General features: G+C 39.1%; 1 protein-coding gene across 2 annotated transcripts in view; it reads right to left on the bottom strand.

Moving 5' to 3' along the window:
* The window catches only part of afap1l2 (actin filament associated protein 1-like 2), a 246254-nt gene that overhangs the window by 121336 nt on the left and 99568 nt on the right, over positions 1-25350 (bottom strand). For both annotated transcript variants that reach the window (XM_039775882.1, XM_039775894.1), the window contains exons 2-4: positions 18226-18354; positions 17219-17296; positions 2-93 (exon numbers count right to left, since the gene is read on the bottom strand). In XM_039775882.1, coding sequence (XP_039631816.1) covers positions 2-93; positions 17219-17296; positions 18226-18354 — 299 coding nt within the window. The remainder of the gene's footprint in view (position 1; positions 94-17218; positions 17297-18225; positions 18355-25350) is intronic.

The following is a 25350-nucleotide window of genomic DNA, read 5'->3' as shown; positions in this document are numbered from 1 at the left end:
CTGTTTTGGGATGGGGAAGATCAGGTAGGCTCTTCTGAGGGGCTGGTAGATGCTTCTCCAAGCTTCTTTCTCCAAAAGAGTCATCAAGGCCATCTGGTCAAAAGACATAAAAATGCATTTTAAATAATTAGACTGTACAAACAGGAAAAAAATTGTATACCAATATAACTAACATGATCATGCCACTCAAACACTCTGAAAATCAAGCATTTACCCAACTGAGAGTAAGTTAGCGTCACAAAACGTTGCGTCGCTAACCGTTCCTTTTTTAAGCCTCTACCATTTGAAATGCATTTGTCTATAAAGTAAAAAGAACCCACTGTGATCGCAATGTCTGACTGTCTGTCTGCATGATACGACTCGGCTCTTGGTGGGCCAATTTTGTTGAAATTTGCCTCATTTGTTCTTCAAGGAAATTTGTCAGGAGAGTTCAGTTTGTATTTAGATTTCTTAAATAAAGCAAATGGTTCAAATGTTTGAAATTTCAAAATCTCTAATTGGAAGCACTGGCAAATTTTCAAACTCTTCTACCTTAAAATGAACATTCTGTACAACCTCAATTACACATTAGTTTAGAATTTAATTTAAATTTATTTTGAGATGGGTCACTTTAACTAAGTATTTTTTGGTATATTTTTCTGTTTTAGACACCCAAAAGTCATTGCTGATGGCTAAACAGATCCCCAGAACGAGTTTGTTGAACCCTGGAGAGGTGTGTGTGCAGACTGACGAACATCAGATATCTTCTGCTGTGGTATGTTTATGCGAAAGAAACAAAAAAAAAAAAATCAAAAAAACACATTTATCTAGAAATACATAAAAAAAATAATGACGTAAGTGTTTATCTGTAAATATAAGGCTAACAAACACTGTAGTATGTTTTCAGTGTTTACATATTGAAAAAGAAACTTGGCCGCACTATGAGAGTTAAAGAGGTTTGAACTCATCTTCAGGTACCTTTTTCAAAAAATATTTAATGCTTAACAAAACTGAATAATTTATAGACCATGGAATATTATTTGTGCCAAAATTAAACTCAATCCAACGTATTAAATATGTGGAAATGCAATCCATACGCAAGTAGAACATTTGGCTTTGGCACGGTTTTATCATGTCATAATTAAAAACATATCTCCCAAACCAGGGGTGTCCAACAGTGGCTGCAGGTTTTCATTTTAACCCCTTTCCTAATCAGCGAGCTGTTCTCATTGTTAATTATCTCCTTTTCCCTTCATTTTAATAGCCGTGTTTTAGTCCCCTGAATTGATTCGTTGCTTAATTAAATAGCAGCCAAAGAGAAATGAGATGTGAAACGAGCCAACAGATACCCAGCTAAATTGGAACGTCAAACTCCAGCCAATTTCACTCCAACCAGTTTCTTAATGAGAAACCAATTCTTGCTGTTAATTAAAGCCGTTATTGAATATCATGACTTGTTGCTGCTCTCATTCTGCCACAGCAGACTGCTGATTTTCTGTTTTTTTCTAAGACTACCGTCAAGATGTTTTGGTGACCTGAGCAGACCAACATAACCGAGACCTTCAACTTTCTTTATTTTCAGGTTAGCTGAAAAATTAGATTATGCAGATTGTGTAAAGCACAAGGGCCTATGAGCTTGGGGGCCCACACGGGGCTCTATAGATTTTTAAAAAATTTTTAAACAACTTAACTAAAATAGCAGTTTCACAGTCTCGATGCAGTGGCTCCAACGTTCAATGTCTTGTTAAGATCAACTCTGACGTTGATGGCTGACAACGAATTATATGCTGCTGCCGATCTTCTCGTTGAATGCTATAGCACCGTTTCACCAACATTTTCCGCTCAATTATTGTCATTTCGTGCATGTTTTCAATCCACCCTGTCAACTAAGTCGACTGTTTTCGAAGTAGCCGAACTGTTGCTGATAGATCACTGTGAACTGTTGTCAACTTCCAGTGATGTTTGCACGGCTTACATGTTACTGCTGACTATACCAGTGACTGTTGCTGCATGTGAACGATCGTTCTCAAAGTTAAAACCCATCAAAAATGACCTCACAAGCACCACGTAGCAAGACAGACTTAGTGGCTTGCCTGTACTCTCTTTCAAAAACGAGCGAGCCAGACAACTTGACGTGTCAAACATTGTTGGGACATTTGTGCAACAGAAGGCATGCAAACAAGTATTTTAAGGTACCCTCCAAGGCAACCCCTAACTGGGAGCAGACGAAAGAAGAAGAAGAAGAAGAAGAAGTGATATTATAAGTAATATGATTTGTGACTTGTCAGTCAGTTCTATTTTTGTAAGCTTTAAAAGTTTAACAAATCTGTAATCTGTTATATTGTGTACCTTAGTATGGCTGACTGTGCATTAGTGTCACTACCGTGAGGATTTGTGAGCATCACCACTTTATGATATCCATTTTCTCAGCACTTGGCACTCAGCACAAAACGGGTTGATTGTGTAGTCGTATCCTGTCAGCCAGTCTTGTCATTTCAATTTGTAACCAATTGAAATTGTTTAATTTTATAGCACAGAAAAGTTTCTACTTTCTAGCTTACGTTACATTTTAATCATCTTCTTTCATAAAGCTGTCTTGGAAAAGTAAGTGGGTCCACATTTTACATATATTTATGTACTAGTACTACTACCCACAGCTCCCACATCTCATTCTCACAATTTATTTAATTTTTGCTAACTTACAGCGGCTGTAATAAAGCGATTTAAAAAGTTATTACAAATTTAATTTACAGAGCCGGTTTGTTTGTCACCAGCGTAACACCACTGCCCAGCCGGCCCCTAGGATCAAGTTGCAAATAAATTACTAACTTACTATGCTAGACAGGAGGGGCTCACCTCAGGATGCTGCACAGGGGACTTCAGCAAGCTAGCTACACCACTGCATGTGGCGGCTTGTTTTGTGTCTCATTATTGTTTGGCTGCTCATTAAGGAAAAAGAAACAACTAAGGGGTCTGAGTCACGTCAATAAAAACTAAGGCAAAACAAGTTAATCAGCAGCAAAAATGGCTCACTAATTAAGAAGAGGGTTCGAATGAAAACCTACAACCACTGCGGCCCACCAGGACCAGAGTTAGACACCCCTGACCCAAACGATTGATCGCTTTTCACTGCGACTTGCAGTTTAAAATGCAGTACAAAAGCGTATTGCAATTTAATTCATGCTCATGGATCGCATGTTGTAACTTCAAGCAAAGCAGACGTACTGCATTAGCAGCAGCTCCACGTGTATTGCATTCCGAATTGAAACCACGCTTAAATTACTTCAGAACTACAATTATGTGAGGTCTTCGGATTTTGTGAGACGGTGTTGCTGTGAAGATCAAAATCACGTGAATTAAACACAGTCGAAGTGAGAAGCGTTCTATCAGTCGAAAATGAAATTGCATATGGAGTTATTTCATTTTAATTCTCATTTTTGCAGCATTCTTGCACACAGACTTTGAAAATGAAATTGAAAAAGAGAGATTGCTTTTTCATTTTACAATTTTAGTTTTCATTTTCTTTTTTGTAGAAAATGCCTCCCATATGCTTTAGCGATGCTACAACGAAAAGTAATCAAAAGACCAATCAGCGTCAAAAGGTGGGTCAATGGGTGCCAACAGCTGGAGAAAGAGGGGTTGCACTTCTAAACTGTTCTGCAGTCTGGAGACTGGTAAGGTAAGTTTATTCAATGTGGACGGCAGGGTGGTTATCCGAAATGGCGAAAGTATGTTTTAGGTCTCACTGAAAAAGTTTATTCTTATTGCTTAGTGTTTTTATACATGTTCAATTAAGCAGTGTAATTACATTTTTGAGATGTGGGCTGTAAGCGATCTTAACTGAATACAGAGAAACACCTGTTACCATCACAGAGCTTGGTTTCTTCATACCTTTTTATTCTTCCCTCTTTAATAACCAGATATTATGTAGTTTCCCTTTCTTTCAACATGCATGAGAATGAAATTGTGATTTAGATCGCCAGCTTCCACCTGTTCGATGAGACGTTGGGTCCCCAGCTGTTCACCTTCTTTCCAGTATAACGCACTTGTGATGGAACGCCTCTTTTCCCAACTGTTGACGCCCCTTGTCCCATCTTTTGACGCTGATTGGTCATTTTATTACTTTCAGTTGTGGCACAATTAAAGTGAGGCCTCAAATCGAAATGCAATACACACGGAACTGCCACTAAGTGAACCGCAATACGTCTGCTTTGTTTTTAGTTATGACATGCGATCTATGAACACGAATTAAAATGTAATGTGCTTTTGTATTGCATTTTAAACTGACAATAACATTTTGTGCCGTGGTGAAAAGCAATTCGTCGTTTGGTTGATGTTTTTAATAATGACATAATTAAACCATGACAAAATTAAATAGCCCACTTGCAGATGTATTGCTTTCAGTGTAGTTAACACGTTGGATTGCACATAATTATGGCTGAAATAGTCATCCATAACAGACCCTCTGCAAATAGTAATAAGACATCACTTGAATTTGCTTCAACATTGCAAAGTACTGATACTTACATTTATTTATTTGGCCAATGCCTTTATCCAAAGTGGCTTACAACATTTGAGATATGACTGGTTACATTTCTTTTGCTTTCCAAATTTCTCCAAATTGTGGCCAGATGTGCCCTTTTTGACTGTAATTATCCTTTGGAGCGTCCAGAACATGATTAGAGTTCACCTTTGACAAACTGAAGTTACACTGCATATCAGAACAAAAACCAAGCCATGAAGTCCAGGGAACTATTTGGAGACTGCCATGATCAAACCGTGTGAGGCATAGATTAAGGCAAGGGTTTATAATGCTTTGTAAAGCTTTAACTTTTCCCAGAAGCACAGTGGTCTCAAGGCTTTTCATTGCAAGAAGTTTGGAACTTCCACGACTCTTCCTAGAGTTGGCCGTCCAATCAAACTGAGTAACCAGGCAAGAAGGGCCTCAATCAGGGAGGTGACCAAAAACATTCACTCTATCAGAGCGGCAGAAGTCCTCTACTGAGATGTGAGAACCTCCCAAAAGGATGATCATCTCAGCAACACTCCATCAATCAGGATATCAGGATATTGCCAAATGCCATTTAAAGTTCTCTGAGAGCATGCGAAAAAAGAAAGATTCGCTGCTCCAATGAGAAGAAAAACTGAACTGTCTGGGCAGAACTCCAAGCATTATGTCTGGTGAAGAGCAGGCACTGCTCATCATCTGCCTAATACCATCCCTATGGCGAAACATGGTGGTGGCAGCACCATATCTTAGGAGGGCTTCTCAGAGGCAGGGACAGAGCGATTGGGCAGAACTGAGGCAGTGATGCATGCAGCAGTCCCTGGAGAAAACCTACTCCAGAGTGCACACAACCATGTCCAGGAGTCTGTCACTATAAATTGTCCTATTGCTTGTAACTAATCAGTTTTATGATCACATGGGAGCAGAACACCATTCATCTTCTCTGAGTGCAAAAGTCCATGCCAGTGGTTTGCTTGCACCCCTTCAATCATATATATAAATATGTATTATAGAAGCATAAAGTGGTTGATTAATGAATGGGACCAGCTGATGAGACTTGCCCTAAACACATTTTTTTAGCAAATGTTTCAAGATTTGTTAGTGTCTTCTATACGATTAGATGCAACTGCTGCCATAGAGAATAACATGCTGTTTTTGTGGGCTCCTTTTTTGTAAGCTATAGTGCCTAGCCTGTAATCTGGCCCTCAAACATGCAGAAGGGTTTGGAAATTGGATGGGTTTTGTAAAAAATGTTATTATAAAATACACCACAAGGACTCAAAAAGGATTACAATCCCTCAGCACAGTCTGCCAAAGTTACTAAAACCTCTTTTACAGAGCCACAACCACAAATATGAATTTCCTGATACTACAGACGTACACAAGATCCTCGGCACCCTTTCTTGTTTTATATTCAGACTATATAACATTGGAGTACATTTACCAGGAATAAAAACAGCCTATTGGACATAAAATACAAAAACCTGACTCACACCAGCCTTGCTGAAAATATTTTTTACACCTCATCTTCTTTATTGCCCATCCTTCACATTATTTTACCCAGCAGCACCGCAATAATGATACTGTGGCCCACCCATTCAAGTGAAATTTCCCTTTTGAAGACTTTCCCTCAGCCAATCACGCTCAATCCTTTGTTTCCTTCAGCCAATCGCGTACAATTCTTTGTCTCGCCCCTACTTTCCAGCCCGCGGTGACCTACAGTTTGTGTTGGCTTTGCCCGTAGTCTCGTTCACAGCGGCCCTCAGAAAAACTCCAGGAGTTGGGATCATGTCTGCCTCAAACCACTCTTGGGATGTTTTTTCTTTCTGTAAGAGGCTCTTTTATGCTTTAGTGGTAACAGGTGAAGTACTATGATTAACTGAAGATTTCATGGAGAAACTTTTATTCTTTCTGTCTTGCAAATTATCACTATTTACTCTAGTAAATTCAATATTTATATTCTCAAGTAGGGACTTCATCTGCAGAGTTTAAATTGCCACTCATGTAATAATGTGTAGTGAAACTTTTTAGATTTCATTGTGTTACCCTAAAGAATCTTGTCATTTATTTTATATGTTTTTATAATCTTTTTAATGGGATATTGTGTCACTGATTAACTCAAAGGAACGCTATAATGTGAAGGTAAAAACAAATTTCTACTGATCCTTATTATTTTAAATTATAAATAAGGAAAACAGGGCAGCATTGTGATGTAGTACTTACTGTTACAATGCCCTTGGTTCAAGCTGTTGCCTGGTCACACACTATATGTACTTTAAACATTCTGTGTCTGCTTACCTTGTTTTTATTCCCAAAATCCTCTTGTATTAAAAAACATCTAACATATTGATTGACAACTCTAAGTTAATCCTGTGTGTGCCCATTACTGGATTGGTGCCACATCCAGGATTGGCTTCTTCCATGCACCCTGTGCTGCCAAGGCAGACTCTAACCCCACCATCAGCCATTCACAGCAACATGAGTGTACTGATGTATTGTTGGTTAGATGGATAGATAGATGGATAGATGGATGGATGGATGGATGGATGGATGGATAGATAGATAGATAGATCTTTACTTGTTCCCAGAGGGAAATCTGGCTTTTTACAGAAAGTTTAAAATAAATAAATAGATAAAAAATAAATAAATAAATAATTATACATACACACTTTGGTCTGAACACACACACCAGAATGAATGAAAAGGAATAAAATTAAAAATGAAGAACACTTCTGACTTGGCAGTCCCTATGTATATCCCAGTGTATTGCTGTTGGTATAAAGCAGCCTCAGTAACTTTTCTAGACACACTTCTGCTGAATAATTCACTGGCTGAAAGTCCTCAGTGTTAGTGTATCAGAGAGAGGATGTGCAGCATTGTTCATAATGGCACTCGGTTTTGTTTTAGTTCTTTCCTTTGTTACTACTTCCAAGAGGTCCAGACTGCATCCCATAACAGAGCCTCCCCTTTTAATTAGACTGTTGATTTGATGGGCCTCTTTTGAAGTGATATTACCAGGCCAGCACACCACATGTATAGTTCCTCTGTGTTAAGAGACCAGCCCAACCTGTCATCGATGTGGACCCCCAAGTACTTGTAGGACTACACTACCTCCACATCCACTTCCTGAATAGTGACCAGATATTTGCAATGGAAGTCAATAATCAGTTCCTCAGTTTTGCTGATGTTAAGAGAATTCTCTTTGCACCAAAAAATAAAATTCTACACCTGACTCCTATACTCTGTCTTATTCCCCTTGTGAATAAACCCCATAATTGCAAAATCATCTGAGAATTTCTGCAAGTGACATGACCTGCTGTTACATTTATAGTCAGAGGTGTACAGAGTGAAGATGCGTTACTCACATCCATATCAGAAATAAAGCCCATGAGTCTCACAAAATGTGGTCTATCCAGGACACCATAGGCTCACCCACCTGTATATCTCAGTGTTTATATCCTTAACAGAGATGGCTGGATGGTACTGAAGACGGTGGAGAAATAAAAAAAAACATAATCCTCACAGTGCTGCCAGCTTTGTCCAGGTAAGAAAATGCCTTGCTCAGAACACAGATAATTCCATCCTGCACTCCAATCTTTGTCCGCTAGGCAAACTGTAGTGGGTCCAGGTGGTCTACCACAAGAGGACTCGGATAGTCCAAGATCAGAAACTCAAAGGTCTTCATGATGTGAGACGTAAGCACCCCCCCGGTTTGTAGTGAAGAGGCCTTCTTTGGAATGCTGTTGTATTCACACGTTGTTTGTGACACGCAAGTAAGAATCTTACTGTATTGTGTTCATCTTATATATAAATGTCTATGCTTGGAATTGTGTGTGTGTGTCTGTCTGGCCTGGAAGTGAGAGGTGGAGTCAGGGTAAGGACTCCGCTTCAGAGGAAACAGAAAACCCACTTAGCCACAAATAACACAAGCAAGGTGGGCACATCGGCACAACAAAACCTCAGAAGAAAGACAGTTGCTTTTCTGCTAACATCGGTAAAACGGTATCCCTTTTACTTTTCCTCCTGCCGCTAATGTACAAGCGATGTGAGCACATCGGCAAAACAAATCCTGCTAGGAGAGAGATGCTCAGAGTAGTTCCTTTCAATTACCTAACATCTCTACATTTCATTTTTTTCTGACGATTTCAATAGTTTCTAGGACCCTGGGCTTTTTACAGCACAGGCTTACACAGCTAGTATAACATATAATGAAAAAATAAGAGCTTCATTGATAAAGTGCATGTCTGGCAGTCTGGTCTTACATACAGACATAGTCTGAAGCAGCTTTGCACATTTACCTACTGACTTTTTGCCCATGGGTTGCACAGTGTCACAGGGTTGCCAACTGTTCACTCATGAATCCAGCATCCTGGGCTTACATCCTGTGTTCAAATGTCTTAAATGCAACACATTTCAAAGAAGTACCCAGTGGAGAGTTAAAATCTGTCGAAGTCTTAAAGTAAAATTATTGGCGGCCTCAGACCATGATGGTAAATTACAGTGTCAGAAAAGCAGTGAATCATCATAATGTGTTTTTAGTATAACACAAATACTAAGTATATTTATTTTTACTATTATCCATGTTCTCTGTGATTCATCTCCAACTAGGTAACTTTTTTTTTTTTTTTTAAACAGTTACCGTGTATGCTCACTTATAAATTGGGTCTTGAAACCAGAAAAATCGATCATAAAATCAGACCCCGACTTATATGGCCGTTCAAAAATGTGACTCTTAATTTATTAGTAGTATATTTTTTTTAACATCTTCCTGCCGCCTCAAATCTTGCATCAGTTTCTCAGACGCATCAAATTGTGTTGCAGTAGCGAAGTTACCAATTTCTTTTGCTACTTCAACGACGTTTAGTTTAAAACCAGCTTCATATTTTCTTCTGATTGAACGCTCCATTGTTGTTAAGGGATGCTCTTACACTAAAGGTGCATGAGGGTGTGAGATACAAAAAAAAAAAACACAAATCAGTGCAAACGTTGCTTCGGAATAGTTTGGGTATTACTGTGTGGTCACGTAGGCACAATAGAGAGAGAGAGAGAGGTTAGCAGGACACGCTGATACAGCGCATTGCCGCACCCACATAGTAAAAAAAGGCAGTGTGCTCCGTGGTTACTCTCTCGGGTGGGTGTTAGCATGTCATGATCCCTTGTACCAATAGCGTGAGTTTTCCGTATTTGACTTATACGACGACATTATAATATACCAGAAATGATACTGTAAAATCAAGTCCCGACTAATCTGTGAGAGAACTTATCCACAAGTATATACAGTAACTTACCTCTGGCAGTGAACTGGTGCCAGAGATGTAGTTTGCTCTCATGTGCTCCTCTCCCAGCTTTTGACTACCTTAGAGTGGGGATCTGTTTTGCCATCAGCAACAAATTTCAGGGGAGTAAAAGAAAATATACAAAATAAACGGGTTGACATGACCCCTCTCAAGGTAACTTTGAAACAGTAAACCAACCTGTAATTGAAATCACACGGAATGTTTCTGTTTTTAAATAGACAAGTGCACAAATTCTCTAATGCTTTACAATGGAAGATTTTGAAATTTCTAAAATGTATACAGTATTGCGATCTCTCAATGGAAACTGAACTGTCTGAACAAATTTCCTTGAAGAAAAATTGTGCCACATTTCAGAGTTGTTTCATATGGACAAACAGACGGATAGGCAGACACACCTAAAAAAACCAAACTGAACAGAATACTAGGAACTGGGAAGGAATCTGTCGGTTTCTTTGATTGTGTTATCCCTTTCCGAATTTAAATGGAAAAAAGACAGCAGTGGCATTATCTGTGTATCTTTGACGGCCGGCGTATTTGTAGTGTAGCTGAGACAGGAAGGCTTACTGGTGTCTGTGTTCACAGTTGTGGTCAGGCCGGCTTGTGGTCTGAAGGCATAAATCTATTCTTGCACTGTTAGACACAAACCTAAACACCTTAGATGTTTTCTGTTGTAAATTCTACATATCAATATAAAACACCACATTTCATACTTCTTAAACCTCCATTGCTTATAGTCCTAATAATTCAATTGAAACGATGGGGTATTGAGATATTAGGGACCAGCTTTATTTGACATTGTAGGAGTTCCAGGATGCAGCTGTTTTAGTACTGTAGATCTGACATTTGGATAATGGCCTTCACAAGATACAGAGCTGCAAGAAGGAAAAACACAAAGAGTCTGCAGAGATACACCAGTTTCCTGCTTTTGCCCAGTTTCACACCCTTGAGAAACCTTTGTTATCTTCAGACACAAAGCATGCACTTCTGAGTTACAAAAGATGGAAAATGCTTTGAGGAAAGGTATTGAAACGAGAATTACTGTATTTCTAAGTGAATCCTCACAAAGAGATGTTTAGTGAGGCTTTGGCACAGTTGGAAATCAATTCAACATTTTAGTTGTCACAGGTTGGCCTCATTGCCATGCGTTTTGGTGTTTGCATGTAAATAGTTTGTTTAACTTGGAAGTAATAAGAATTTCTCACACACCATAAACTTATGAGGACATCTGAGCTTTTACATTTCCATAACCCAGCTCTAACCATTTCTCTGTTCCAGTGAGATGTCCTATCGTGGATCTTACCCTGGACTTTGTTTGTTTTTTTTCATCTGTGCCTTTTTTTTATTTAAAACATTGGCTTTCTGTCAACTTATTTTCTTTAAATACACTATTTCTCCTTTCTGTTGCCAGTTGTGACAGTAGGTTGTTTATCATTTTTGAATAACTAACAAAACGTACTTTCCCACCACAGGAACTGTTTTTTCAGGAACTGGGAACGTTTTTAGAAACTCAGTAACTTTTATAGCATTCCCACCACAGGAGCTTGGGCCATTTGTAGTTCCTAGAACTTTTTTAACTTTTGTAAGCTCCAACTCCAGGTTATGTACTTTTCATTCAACCAGGAACTGGGGCTCGGGTGATGAATTGTTTTGATTGGTTGACCACAAGCAGTGGCACATTTACAAATCTGCTGGTAGTTTGGACTTTGTAGAGTTATTGGTGAAGACAGAATGCCACACTTCGCACCGCATCCTACTTCATAGCTGCCTCTATGGGGTTCTATGCCATGCACCACATTGAAGCAATAAGGAGGGAGTTCCCTGCTCTGTGAACACCCAAATGCACCTCACTTCACACCGCATCACTCTTCATAGCCACCATACAGGGTGGTCCAGATCTAATTATGCAGATCCAGATCGTCTGGATGACTTTGATTTATGTGGGGGCGATTCCAGTTCAGCGCGAAGACGATTCTTCATGACGTCAGTTCACACACTTCTTGATGGTCTGCAAGTTTTCTATGTAATAAACTTAATAAATTTATAGCATAATGAAAATTGCATAATTAGATCTGGACCACCCTATACATACACTGCATTGAAACAATAAGGTAGGGGTGCCCCCAGTGAGCTCCTGAATTCACCACACTTCGCACCTCATCACTCTTCTATGCAGGTCATGTATTTTATATAAAGGTTACAGGTCCTGCTATGCTATGGGAACACAACACACGAAAGTGGACATTGACCACAAGTAGCCCAAGGCTGGCATCATACAGGAACTCATTGGTTCTTGAGAACAAAGTTCTTGCGGCGGAAAAGGTCTACTGGCAATTTCTGAAGGAACTAGGTGCGTAATGTTCTATTAGGGTCCATTTTTTTCCATTTGGACAAATATTTAAATGTACTTATTTAAAAATTATGTGATTTTTTTTTATTTTCATTTGAACGTGTATTTCTTTATTTGAGGGATGCAAATTACTTCACTATTAACAGTAGCTTATAGGATATCTGGAAATATAACATGCGTTTTCTATTTAGTAATATGGTGCAATTTGTTATTTAAACAAACAGTACACATTTATATTTAAATAACAATTTACTGCAAAATCTAGCCTATTTGTGACAAAAAACAAACAAAAATATGACTAGAAGCTGTAACTGCTATAGAATTAATCCTAACAAAAAAACAAACATTTCAAAAAAAAATAAGGCAAATGACAGAGGTTCCATGGTGGAAAGACCAGCATATTTATGTTGTTTAACTTCATTGCAGATCTTTCTGGAGCAGTAATGTTCTCAGCCATACTGAACATGCGCTCAGAGCGAGTGCTGGTGGCACCGCTACTTCATAAACTATTTTTGACAGCTCAGGAAATCTATGCTTCTTTCACTTGTACAAGGGGGTCCTCTTTAGTATCCAGACTCTTCCTATAAAATGTCCCAAGCTCATTGCTTATACATGCTCTTAGCTGCAGTACAGTTGAAATCTCAGGAACTTTTCAGACTTCTCTTTGGTAGAAAGAATTGTTAATTGTCAGAGCAGATGAAGCTTCACTTTGATTTCGTTCCATCTTTGCTTAATCCAAAATAAATATCAGTCGTCAATGTCGCTTCAGTCGGTACTTCAATGCAGTGGCATTTCTTTTGTTTGCAGTCTTCTGACCTTCAGGTTTTTCTCCTTTCCCCCTTTTTTTTTTTACTTTTTGCTTTTTTCTTGGATATAGTTTTAGTATTGTGGATTTTTACATTTTCTTAACTGACTGCATTTTTAAAATTGCTTTCTGAAATTTGCACATTTGTTTTTAAATTTAGCTTGTGGAAATTTTTATTTTGATATATTTTCTTTTAAACATAACATTTTTGAAAATGTTTTATTATTGCTGTAATTTGATGGAATAAAAAATTTAATTATTAAACATTTTGTATAGTGGCCAGGGATTTGGAACATTTTCCCTCTCCTTTTGGCATCCTTTCTGGCAAATTTTAGAACTTCCATAAGTCTTGATGCATACCCCTCAGTGAAAGTTAGTCTGCTTTGTGTGTCACAGACGGCCAGGAAGCCTCTTCACTGGGGCAGCAAGTCTGGTCAGGACAGTACCTCCCCCGGAACACTAGATGGCAGCCCCCCCCTGGGTTTCAACGGTGCTTAGCACTCCCACAGGGCTTCATGGGAGTTGGAATTTGGTGCACCCCTGTTGGGATCCGTGGGCACTGCACAGCCCTACAGAGCAGCTCTTCCGCCACACCCGGATGTGCTGCTGGAATTAGGTCTTCAAGCACCTGGACCACTTCCGGGAGCATTATAAAAGGAGCCAGCAGCCACTACTGTGGGAGCCAGAGTCGGCAGAAGGGAGATGAAGCTTGCCAGAGAGGAGTGGAAGAGAAAAGAATTACTATTGTGCAGTATTGTGTTTGGGACTGTGTTGTGTACTCGTGGGAACAGGGAAGATGTCCTCCACAAAGGATGAAAAAGGAAATAAAAATCCTGTGTGTTCTGAACTTGTGTCCTGCATCTGTCTGTGTCAGGGCTGGCCATTACAGTGGCGGATACTTTCAGTAACTTTCAGCTGTGAGGGTCGCTCAAGCATAATATTCAAATCACGTACAGTTTGCCACTTCTCTCTCTTTCACTTTTAATTTGCTGTTCCTTCATTTAATTATATGTATATTACAAGTTTAGTACACTCATGCATTAACTGCTGTTGTCACTCATCTCCATTCTACATTTGATTCACTTTGTTTAATTGCAGTGTTTTGATCCAGTAATCAACATTGTCAATGGGAACAATGAGATGCGCGATTTTGTTGTTAGTTACATAATTAAGGTCTTACCAGCCTGTCACTAAAAAGTGATGGTTTAATTTCAGAAATGTAATAGGATTAATAACTTTAAACTAATCAAAACATGGTTAATATGTTAGCCTGAGACCTGCACTTCGATTAAGATCTTGTCCTTCAATGGCTTACAAATATTCCCACAGTGACATATCTTATACAACTGAATGCTGGGTGTGTTGGCAGGAGGAGTGGCAAATAAACCTCACATTGTCCAATGATCCATGACTAGGCCAGAGGGGGCAGTTCAAATGGGTTTCAGTTTTCATGCTGCCCCTTTGGCTACAGGGCATATGGACATCCTGTCTTGGCATTTTTACTTTAAAGTGGGTGGGCTTTTCATGACTGCTTAGTTGATGCTTAAGTCATGGATCTTGGGGTTTCACTCTATGTGATTGTATAATATATGTGTTTTTCATAGCTTATCTTGAGATGCCCCATTCATGCCAGATGAGCTGTTTCTAGAACTTCCATTCAAAATGGACTTTTTTTTACATTTAGTTTGCATGGAACGTACATTCACGAGGGGTGTCGTGCCTCCTTGCATAATTTTATAATTATGATTTCTTGAAACTGTTGGCACCATTTCTCAGTATTGTGCCATCAGAATTGTTATGGTCTTTGTAATGATCTTGGGATGACATGGTAACAGAGTTTTCACCAAGGTGCCTTACCTAATTCATGGTTGTGGGGAATGAGAATCTTTCATGGCAGCCTGGCAGCACCAGATACAAAGCAGAAAAACAACCCAAGACAGGGCATCAGTTGATTGCAGTGCACACATTGGGGCCACTTAAGAGATGCCATTTAACCTAATCTACATGTCACTGAGGATGTGGGGTTAAAACAGAGGAACACACACAAAGCTGGATAGAAATATACATAGCAAGCTGATGATACCAAGCTAGGTGGAGCGGCAGTAATCTGGATTCCGTTGAATCATTACGGAGGGACATGGAAAGCATACAGGCTTGGGCAGATTAGTGGCAGATAACATTTTTAATATCAGTAAATGTAAATACTACATGTAGGAAGTAAAAATGTTAGGTTTGAATACACAATGGGATGTTTGAAAATCAAAAGTACACCTTATAAGAAGGATCTATTAGTCATAGTGGACTCGACACTATCAACTGTCAGACAGTGTTCAGAAGCCATTAAGAAGGCTAACTGAATGTCAGGTTATGTAGCACCTTGACATGTGGAGTACAAGTCTAAGGAGGTTCTGCTCAAGCTTTATAATTCACTAGTGAGGCCTTATCTGGAGTACTGTGTAGAGTTTTGGTCTCCAGGCTACAAAAAGGACAAAGTAGCACTAGAAAAGGTCCAAAGAAGAGCGACCAGACTGATTCCAGGGCTACAGGAGATGAATTATGAGGAAAGATTAAAACAGCTGAGCCTTTTCAGTAAAAGAAAAAGAAAATTATGGGGTGACATGATTGAAGTGTTTAAAATTATGAAGGGAATTAGTACAGTGGATCGAGACTGTTATTTTAAAATGAGTTCATCAAGAACACGGGGACACAGTTGGAAACTTGTTCAGGGTAAATTTCACACAAACATTTGGAATATTTTCTTTACACCGAGGACCACAGACACATTGAATAAACCACCAAGTAATGTGGTAGATAGTAAGACTTTATGGACTTTCAAAACTTGACTTGATGTTATTTTAGAAGAATTAAGTGGATGGGACTGGTGAGCTTTGTTGGGCTGAATGGCCTGTTCTCGTCCAGATTGTTCTAATGGTCTAATGTTACAACAGTAACATGCAGACTCCACACTGACAACATCCAGGTATGATTTGAACCCTGAAGCAGCACTACTCATTGGTGTGCCTCCTCTTCTGAATTATGTATTTAAAATGTTCATGTTTGTTATAACTGCTTGTTGCTCAAGTCATGGGAAAAAAGACATCAGTCTTTACAATTTTTTCTTTCAACTAAACTTCACACAATCAACCATTTCACACTCTGGTCATGATGGGGCCATCACTTGTGAATACTATATTTTCTTTATATTTTTCTTTTGAAATGGATGTGGTTTTTACTATAATTCGTTTAGCACTTTGGTCATGAGTGGTATCCAACCAGTGCAGTATTGCTTTTAGATACCAAAATCCGTGTGCTTTTAAGGACTGGTCTCTTTCATAGTTTGTTTGTACGTGCCCTCTCAGTGTTTTAATACAAATGTGGCTGTGGTTTTCAAAATGATGTACTTAATGCTCTGGTTTTTGTAAACTATTTGCTGTTCCAATTCAATTTTTTAACCTATCAATCCTCTTGTTTGATTTAATGGACGAGGCAGTCATAGCTTGACAGGTGTTAGGGAGGCAGCAATTGAGAATGAAAATGTCCTGTCAGGATCAGCAGTATTTTACTTTTTGGCGACTGTTCACATGGTAAGTTCCAACCTGTACGTAAAACCCACCAGCAACAAATGTCTTTGTTAAATACACTAAGGAGTAATATCTCTTCATGGTACACATGCTGTTTAAAATGGAAGTGTCTTTGCTATTGACATTTCCATTGCATTACAGGAGGGAAGAGGTTTTTCCTGTAATTGGACAACTACATACTAAACACTAGCTTCAGGTATAAGGTTCCTGAGCATACAGTACATGAACATTACAAGTACAATGCAGGAGATAGTAGCACTGAGCACGAGGCATATAATATAATTAAAAAAAACGCAACTTTAAAAAAAAAAAATGTAACTAGGCAGGACCCCACCTCACAACTCTAAATTAGTGTTCAGCAGATTCCAGTTGAGTCACTAGATTGACAGATTCATACTAGAGTTTCGGACCCTGAAAATTACCCAGATGACACCTCTAACAACAGCAAAAAGGATTCTAATCACTGGGTGACTGTATCCTCTCCAATGAGTTCCACTGGGGCTTTTGTTTCTTCTGCCCATTTCCCATCCCGTCTCTAGCATAGGCTTTACATTTGAAATTTGTGCACACTGATCTCCAGGTAAGGATTGTTGGTTATGTATTTGTCGGTCTATTCGTTGTATTGTCAAATGAAACCTTTTCTTTTTTTTTTAAGAGACATCTGGATTTCATCATTTATTCATGTACAGTACATATTCTTACCTCCATCAAATACATGTTTTTCTTGATTCTGCCCACACATTACGACTTTATTCATGTAGATGTACTCCTCATCGCTGCCTGTGGAGAACAAAATTAGAAAGGTGTAAGGTTTTTAGGAAACCAATGGGAGGCAGTGTAAAAACACACACTTGGACTGCCTACGGACTATACTGTGACCAGGCCTTGTAGTTTGAATTTGCAAGATGGAAAATTCTCAGCTACAAGCAGATATTTGGAAATCTTCATTTCCTTGGAACTCAGCACTGATTATGTCACTGGTAACACCATAGATGTTGCACGTTGTGACCTACATGTTCAGCTCTATGCAGCAGCTGTGCAGAAAACTAAAAACTTGTGACGGACGTGGCCCAGGAGTCAACTTTACTAAAAGATTGGAATTGTTTCAGGGATTTAATGTATTATATCCACTGCTGCCATATCTTTCTTTTGCTTAGCTGTCCTCTTTTATTTGTATATCACACAAAGACAGATTCTACAGTGGTCTAAACTGCTATGTAGTTTGTTTTTTTTTAATTTATCAAAAGGATATAACCTTACGACAGTTTATCTGATTTATTTTGCCTGTTGTTAAATACAAGTGTGTGTTAAACTCAGGAAGACAAAACGCTAGTAGGAAATCAAAGAAAAAACGTGTACTCATCTTACCTAACAAGACAACTTTAACCACCTCACAAAACCAGCACATGGTACACAGAATGGGTACAACCACAACAACAATATTTATTTATTTAGCACATTTTCATACAAAAAGTAGCTCAAAGTGCTTTACATACTGAAGAAAAGAAAAATAAAAGACAAAATAAGAAATTAAAATAAAACAACATTAGATAACATAGAAAAGGAGTAAGGTCCGATGGCCAGGGTGGACAAAAAAAACAGAAAAAAAAAAATCTGCAGGGTTTCCAGGCCACGGGACCACCCAGTCCCCTTTGGGCATTCTACCTAACATAAATGAAATAGTCCTCTTTGTAGTTAATGGTACTAACCATCAGATTTGACATGTTTCTGTAGGAGCTCGGAGAGAAGACATTTTTTGACAATTGCAGTGCTGCTCAGATTCTCCTTGTCCAAAATCTTTAAGAATTCTTCCAGTTCAACAAGCAGCTGATCCAACACTGGAGAGCAAAAAAGAGAAGAGAAATGAGTTCTACTTGGGTGCTGTTTACTTTTACATCATATTAACCTTTCTTTCCTAAGCAGACAGTTTTATCCAAAGTAAATTACAAAACCAAAGTGTCTTGCAAAAGAGTTCAGCACTACTGAGTAAATATCATTCTGGGAGTCTGTTTGGGAATCAAGTGCTACAGGACAAGGTTACAAAATTGATCATCACAAGTGTAGAGCACAGAACAAAAAGGAAGCATGTTACAATTCCTAGGTTACAAAACCTAACTGCTCAGTTAGACAGAAGTTCAGCAAAGAACCGAGTTCAAATGCTTCTTAAACACATTGAGGGAGTCAAAAATCCGACTACTGTAGAAGTGAGCATCGGCTAAGAGCTACACATGAAGAGTCTGGATTGTGATTTGATGCCATGCAGATGTTGTTCACCAGACACTGTTCATCAACAGACATGAGTAGTTGAGAAGGACTTCACAAGTGTCTCCATATACAGTATAGGTGCCAATATGCTGACTACTCTGTAGGCTAGCATCAAGGATATGAACTTAATACAGGCTTCTACTGGGACCCAATGTAGCAATATGAAAAGAGGAGTGACATGTGCCCACCTCCGCTGATTGAATGCCAGACATGCAACTTCATTCTGAATTACATTCAGTGGCTTGGTAACACATGCTGATACTCCTGTTTGACAGAAAGACTTTCAACTGACTACAATGTAGATCAGCAGCGCTTCAAAGACAAGGCCTAGAAAGGAAAACTGTTCTGTGCACAATGCCAAGGTTTTCAACTGCCTGTGCTCTTTTGATGGGCTATGTGAACCTTTTGATGAGCATCTATGGTACTATCATGAGATTTGGGGTCCAAATCCCATGTTACGTTGGTTTCAGTGTGGAGTCTACATATTACCCTCCCAAGTCTGGGTGGATTTTACTTCTATAATAGCCAAATTGCAAATTCACATACATGTGTTATATTTCCTCCACATTACTATACTTATATAATCTGATGTTATAGTCATATTTGAACCCAGTAACATTGTGTGTAAAGCAGTTACCTATCCTGGATCTAATTGTAGTGCAAATCAATTTAACTTTGTGTTTGGGATGTCAGAGGAAAGTGGAGTACTCAGATAAAGAGCTAGTGGTTACAAGGAAAATGTACAAACTGGAAGAAGATAATAACCAGGCCAGGATTTGATCCAAGAAGTAATGAGGCAGAAGCACTAACCATGGCATCAACTCAAGTGAAAACTATATAAAATATTTCAGCACATTTATTTTGAATAATAATAATAATTCATTACATTTATACAGTGTAGGAATTTTTTCACTACTCAAACCAAAGAACTTTTATCTTGCTGTGCATATCTTCACAATCAACAGTCATTGTTTTTCAGTCGGGCAGCAAAAAGATTCACAAGAAACAGACGCTTATGATACGCAGTACTCTTGACACTTTAATAAAAGTTACCAAATAAATAAAGCGAACAAAAATATCTGAGCCATTTTTGGCTTTTGCAAGTGCAGTTCCTCTTGCAGTGTGACTCACTTGAGCAGAGCTGCTGGGCGCTCAGTGCTACTTTCTCTAGCAGAATGATTCAGCAGCATTGCATCTTTTTTTAACAGTACCAAGTAGTTTGGTTATAATAATAAACTTCTAGTAGCTGTGCAGTTCTAAATAATGTAATTGGACCTAAAGTTCTCTGGCATCATCAATATATTACACATTTTGAAGCTGGTAAAAGAAAATAATTGGAATATTGATAGGAAGCACATTGGTTAGTAACCCTGCCTCAATAATGCTGGGTTTAATTACAAGTATAATCGCAGTCTATGTGCAGTCTGCATGTTCTCGTGGGTCTCAGCAGGTCTTATCCAGGTACTCCAGTTTTCCACCCTTAATCCAAGAAGTGTCCATGATAGGTTAATTGGCATCTCCATGTGGGGTATCAGGAAACACTCTGGAGTGTATGATGTTGAATTGGATTAAGTTGGTTTGAAACTAAATGTAGCATTAATAAAAATACTGACTTTTCACTACTGTCACATTAAACCGTTTAATATACTGTAGTCTCTTCCATGCCTGTCACATCTGCATACTGTAGGTCTCCTCCTGTTATTAGTATATAGGCTGTCAAGAACCAAGACATGAATTGTGGGGCCATCCAAGGAGAAAGCCGTCTGCCATGCAGTTAACACAGACTTGAGCTCACTTGTAGCCCATGTGGTGTCGTGACTTATAAACTGCATGCAGTTTTCTGCTTCTGATCATTGTATCTCCCTGACCCAGACACATAACCTGCCTGGGCTCACAATGTAACAAATACTTAGCTAGCTACTGTATAATATAACTTTGTACTGTTAAGTGTTTGATTATGTCCATCATAGAAAAGAACTAGGTAAAATAAAGTTGTTTTTTTTTTATTGAAGTAACTGTATAAGTTTAGTTGAGTAGTGGCTGATGATAGTAAAGCAAATTTAATTTCCTGACCTAAGTGCATTTAGTTTGCCTGCTAGTCCATCAGCAGAGGCATTTGTGATGTGCTAACTGGGATATCAGATCGGGTAAGAAACTAGTTATTGTTGTTGGAGAAAGGACACGATATTTGCAACTTTGTTTCTGGCACAAAGTTAACTTCAGAAATGTCTAGAAATTATCAAATCATCAGTATTAGAGAAACAATTGGAAACTACCACTTGGTATAGCTCTGTACACACATCTACAACATGCCTTCCCTGTGGAGTGTCTTAAACTCTAGTTTTAGTTCAGATGTTTTTAGGTTTCTTCTTTGTATCTGAGACAATAACAGTTATTGAGACTTACACCCACCAGTCTTGATGGCAGTAAACTGGAGATAGTTGCATTTTTCGGGACTGAGTTCTCATGGTATATGCTTTCCGAAAGCAACATTTCTACAGCAAAAAACTTTCACTACCCTCTCTGGTTCTCTTAAAATATACACCAACCAGCCACAACATTAAAACCACTGACAGGTGAAGCGAATAACGTTAATTGTCTTGTTATAGTGGCACCGGTCAAGGGCTGGGATGTATTAGGAGGCAAGTGAACAGTCAGATCTTGAAGGTGAAGTGTTAGAAGCAAGTATTGTAAGGATCTGAGTGACATCTCCAAAACATCAGGGCTTGTGGGGAGTTCCCGGTATGCAGTGGTTAGTACTGTGAGAACCCAGGGCGCATTCAGCCACCCTAATCTGACACAGACAGGCAGAGAGATGTGTTTATCACACAACACCTGGTTTATCTACATAAATTATTTGCATAGCACACAAGGCAAACCACAGAGCCCAACAGTCCTTCTTCCACCTATCCTGTCACCTCCATTCCTCCTCAGGCTTGAATGGTAGGGACTGGCCCCTTTTTAGGACTCCAGGTTCCCAACAAGCTTATTCTGGCAGCACGTCCAAGGTAGAAAGCACCTACAATGGGCATGTGAGTGTCAGAACTGGACCAATGGAAGAAGGTGGCCTGGTCTGATGAATCACATTTTCTTTTAGATCATGTGGACGGCCAGGTGCATGCGTGTTGTTTACCTGGGAAAGAGATGGAAGCAGAATGTACTATGGGAAGAAGGTAGTGTAATACTCTGGGCAATGTTCAGCCAGGAAACCCTGGCATTCATGTGGATGTTACTTTGAGACATAACATCTTCCTAAAGATTGTTGTAGACCATGTACACAACTTCATGGCAATGGTATTTTATGAAGTCAGTGGGCTCTTTCAACAGAACAATGTGCCTTACCATTGTGCAAACGATGTTCAGGAATGGTTTGAGGAACATGACAGAGTTCAAGGTGTTGACTTGGTCACCAAATTCCCCAGATCTCAATCCCTTAGAGCATCTGAGGGTTTGGGAGGAGAAACAAGTCTCATCAATGGTAGCCACACATCACAACTTAGAGGACTTAAAGGACCAGCTGCTAACATCTTGGTACCAGATACCACAGGACACCTTCAAAGGCCTTATGGAGTCCATGCCTCAACAGGTCAGAGCTGTCTGGCGGCACAAGGGTGGCCTACACAATATTAGGCAGATGCTTTTAATGTTGTGGCCCATCGGTGTAAAATGGTTAGCTTTTATGAGAATCGAAGTTCAGCTGCTTTTTGGCTAAGCTTTTTTACAATCACTTGAATGAACCAACCAAGACCAGACTGGCACAATTAAGTCCAAGGAAGAAGCCAACATCAGGCAGGCTAGATTGGGAATGTGAAAGGAAAAGTAATCTGCCAGTTGTTGTCAGCAAAAGAGGAAAATGCACAAATAATAAAAACAGCAGTCTGGGTATTAATAAGGCACATTATACTCATTGTACTGAGTGCCATTCCAGACCACTACAACAGTTACGTATGATGTTGGCAGACACATCTGCAGAGTATAGTGCTTCTAATATTTAACACGCAAGGCTAGGCATCTTGCTAAATAAGAATTCTATATTCAGCAAAGGCTGACATAAGGAATAGTTTGTGACTCCACATGGTGGGCATGAAAGTTCATTTCGAGAAACATACAAAGAAAGTTAAAGAAAATAGTACCATATATACTCGCGTTTAAGTTCTCCCACGGATATGTCGGGGCTTGATTTTACCGTATAATTTCTGGCATTTTATAATGTTAGGTTGTATAAGTCAAATGCAGAAAAGTCATGCTATTAGTCCAAGGGATTATGATATGCTAACACCCACCTGGCAGAGTAACCACAGAGCACACTGCCTTTTTTTCTATGTATTGTGCCTAGGTGACCACACGGTAATACCCAAACTATTCCAATGCAACGGCTGCACTGTTTTGTGTTTTTTTTATATCTCACACCCCCATACACCTTTATCATATCAGAAAATATGAAGCTGGTTTTAAATTAAAAGTCAATGAAGTGGCAAAAGAAATTGGTAACTGCGCTGCTACAAACAAAATTCGATGTGTCTGAGAAACTGGTGCAAGATTGGAGGAGGTAAGAAGATTAATTAATTAATTTAAGTGTCATATTCTTGAATGGGCATATAAGTCGGACCCGACTTATATGCAAGTTTATATGGTATGTAGAAAAGTGTGACCTTTTTGCACACCTCCCCTCACTGCTCTAGTTTCCTTCTCAAAGCCCAACGCATCAACTAATATGCCACAGTAAGATTAGAGTTGAAATCGAGACAGCAGCTCCACAGTTCAAATGAGGGGTTTTCTAATTCTCAATTACTAATCAGCAATCCACTCTGCACCCAAAGTGAGTATTGTAAGAGGATAGTTTCAAGGTAAGCTAGCAGTACTTATTGATCATGGCGCTGAAGAGTGACATTATCACATGTAAGTAAGGATTATACTGTACTCTGCACATTTGGCAACACTGATCCTCTGATGCTCCTCTACTGCCAACCTCATTTTCCAAGAGATTTAAACCATTTTATTGGTACAGTTCTCAAAACTGGTAGGTAATGCTGCTCAGCTTGCCTTGGACACCAAGTGGGCCTTATATGCCACACTCTTGAGTGTCTAAATGACAATATACAGATTTTATTAACCTTATTATAGCTGAAGAGCAGTAACGTAGTCTGCTTGGACTTAAATAACTTAAAACCCATGGATTTTGTCTTTCAGTAAGGTACGTCAAACGGCCTTTCTAACTTTATAACCCATGGTGTATGTCAAAAACATTTCTTAAAGCCAAGAGTAACAGGAGAGGGAACCTTTCATCCACATTACCTCAAGTCATCTCTATAGCCATATACCTCTGAAAACAGACTTGACTTTGTGATGTAGACAGCACAAAACAAAGACTTTTAAAAACAGAGACTCGAGTGGTTATAAAAGGGATGGGTCTCCTCGATTACATATCTCCTTAAATGGTTACCCTTATGTTGGCTCCTGTATCTAATTGGTCTTGCCTTTAAATAATGAATCACATACTGGTAGAAGTTAAGGAGAAAGTGCATTAATAAAGCATATTATCATCATCATATAGGGCAAGAAAAGTGCTTCTCCAAATGGTTCATGATAATCTCTTATATATATATTTCTTTTCTGGTAAGTCCTGCTTCCACTGCAAAACCGGTCCCGCCCACACACAGCCATCACAGCATTTCTCGATTCCTATTCGTCCACTCCCAAATCCTTCCCCAAGCTGCCGGCGGCTCCTCTTCAAAACCAGTCCCGCCCCCATGCAGCCAACATGGTATTTCTCGACAAGCTACTGAAGTACGCTTACAAGATAAAGCAAACTCTGCATTAGGCGAAAATGTAATTCTCCAGCTAGATTTCATGCTCAGAACCATCAATGCCTTCACTAAATCATACAAACACATGCATGAAATCGATTTGCATCTATCCCATAGGCAACTCCTGTAAACAGATTTCCACGCTTAATATGAATTCCGATCCTATGGTTTACCCACTTTTATTCCCTTATGGAGACATTGGCTGGCACAAAAGATTTACAACATGTTCCCGATAAAAGAACCGCCAAGCGAATAAGGCTTACTCAATGTCAATTTTACGCATACAGCTTAGCAATGAGGAATACATTTAGTATTTTGCACTCCAGTGGCAAACTATTCCAACAGTATGTCGTAGATGCGTATGTTAAAACAGAGGGCGCGCGTCTCAACTATCTCAGATTACATCAACAAGATCTGTGCGTGGAACAATAAAAAGGACTATCAGACACGCTACAAGAAAACGCTGAAAATAACAACGTATGTGTAGGCAAATATCTGGGAAATGGAAGTAAGCAGAATTAGCTTCATAATTAGAGCCACCTATGGTGCATTGTCTGCTCCTAAAATTATCAACCATTGGGTTGGAGAAGATCCTGCTTGTCCACTTTGGCACACAGGTGACACTGTTAAACCCTCTGGAGATGTCTTGAGCCAATCAATAAAACGTCAAAGAAGACGGCTGCCCATCTGATGACTTTTAGTTTTTTCTGTCTTATCCCCACACTGCAAAAGAGGCATGGAAGTATTTACTACTAAAAGTGA

Source organism: Polypterus senegalus, chromosome 1, assembly GCF_016835505.1.
Source record: "Polypterus senegalus isolate Bchr_013 chromosome 1, ASM1683550v1, whole genome shotgun sequence".
NCBI classification, from domain to species: domain Eukaryota; kingdom Metazoa; phylum Chordata; class Cladistia; order Polypteriformes; family Polypteridae; genus Polypterus; species Polypterus senegalus.
The sequence above is the reverse complement of the archived record's forward strand: the minus strand, read 5'-3'. Positions and strand labels throughout refer to the sequence as shown.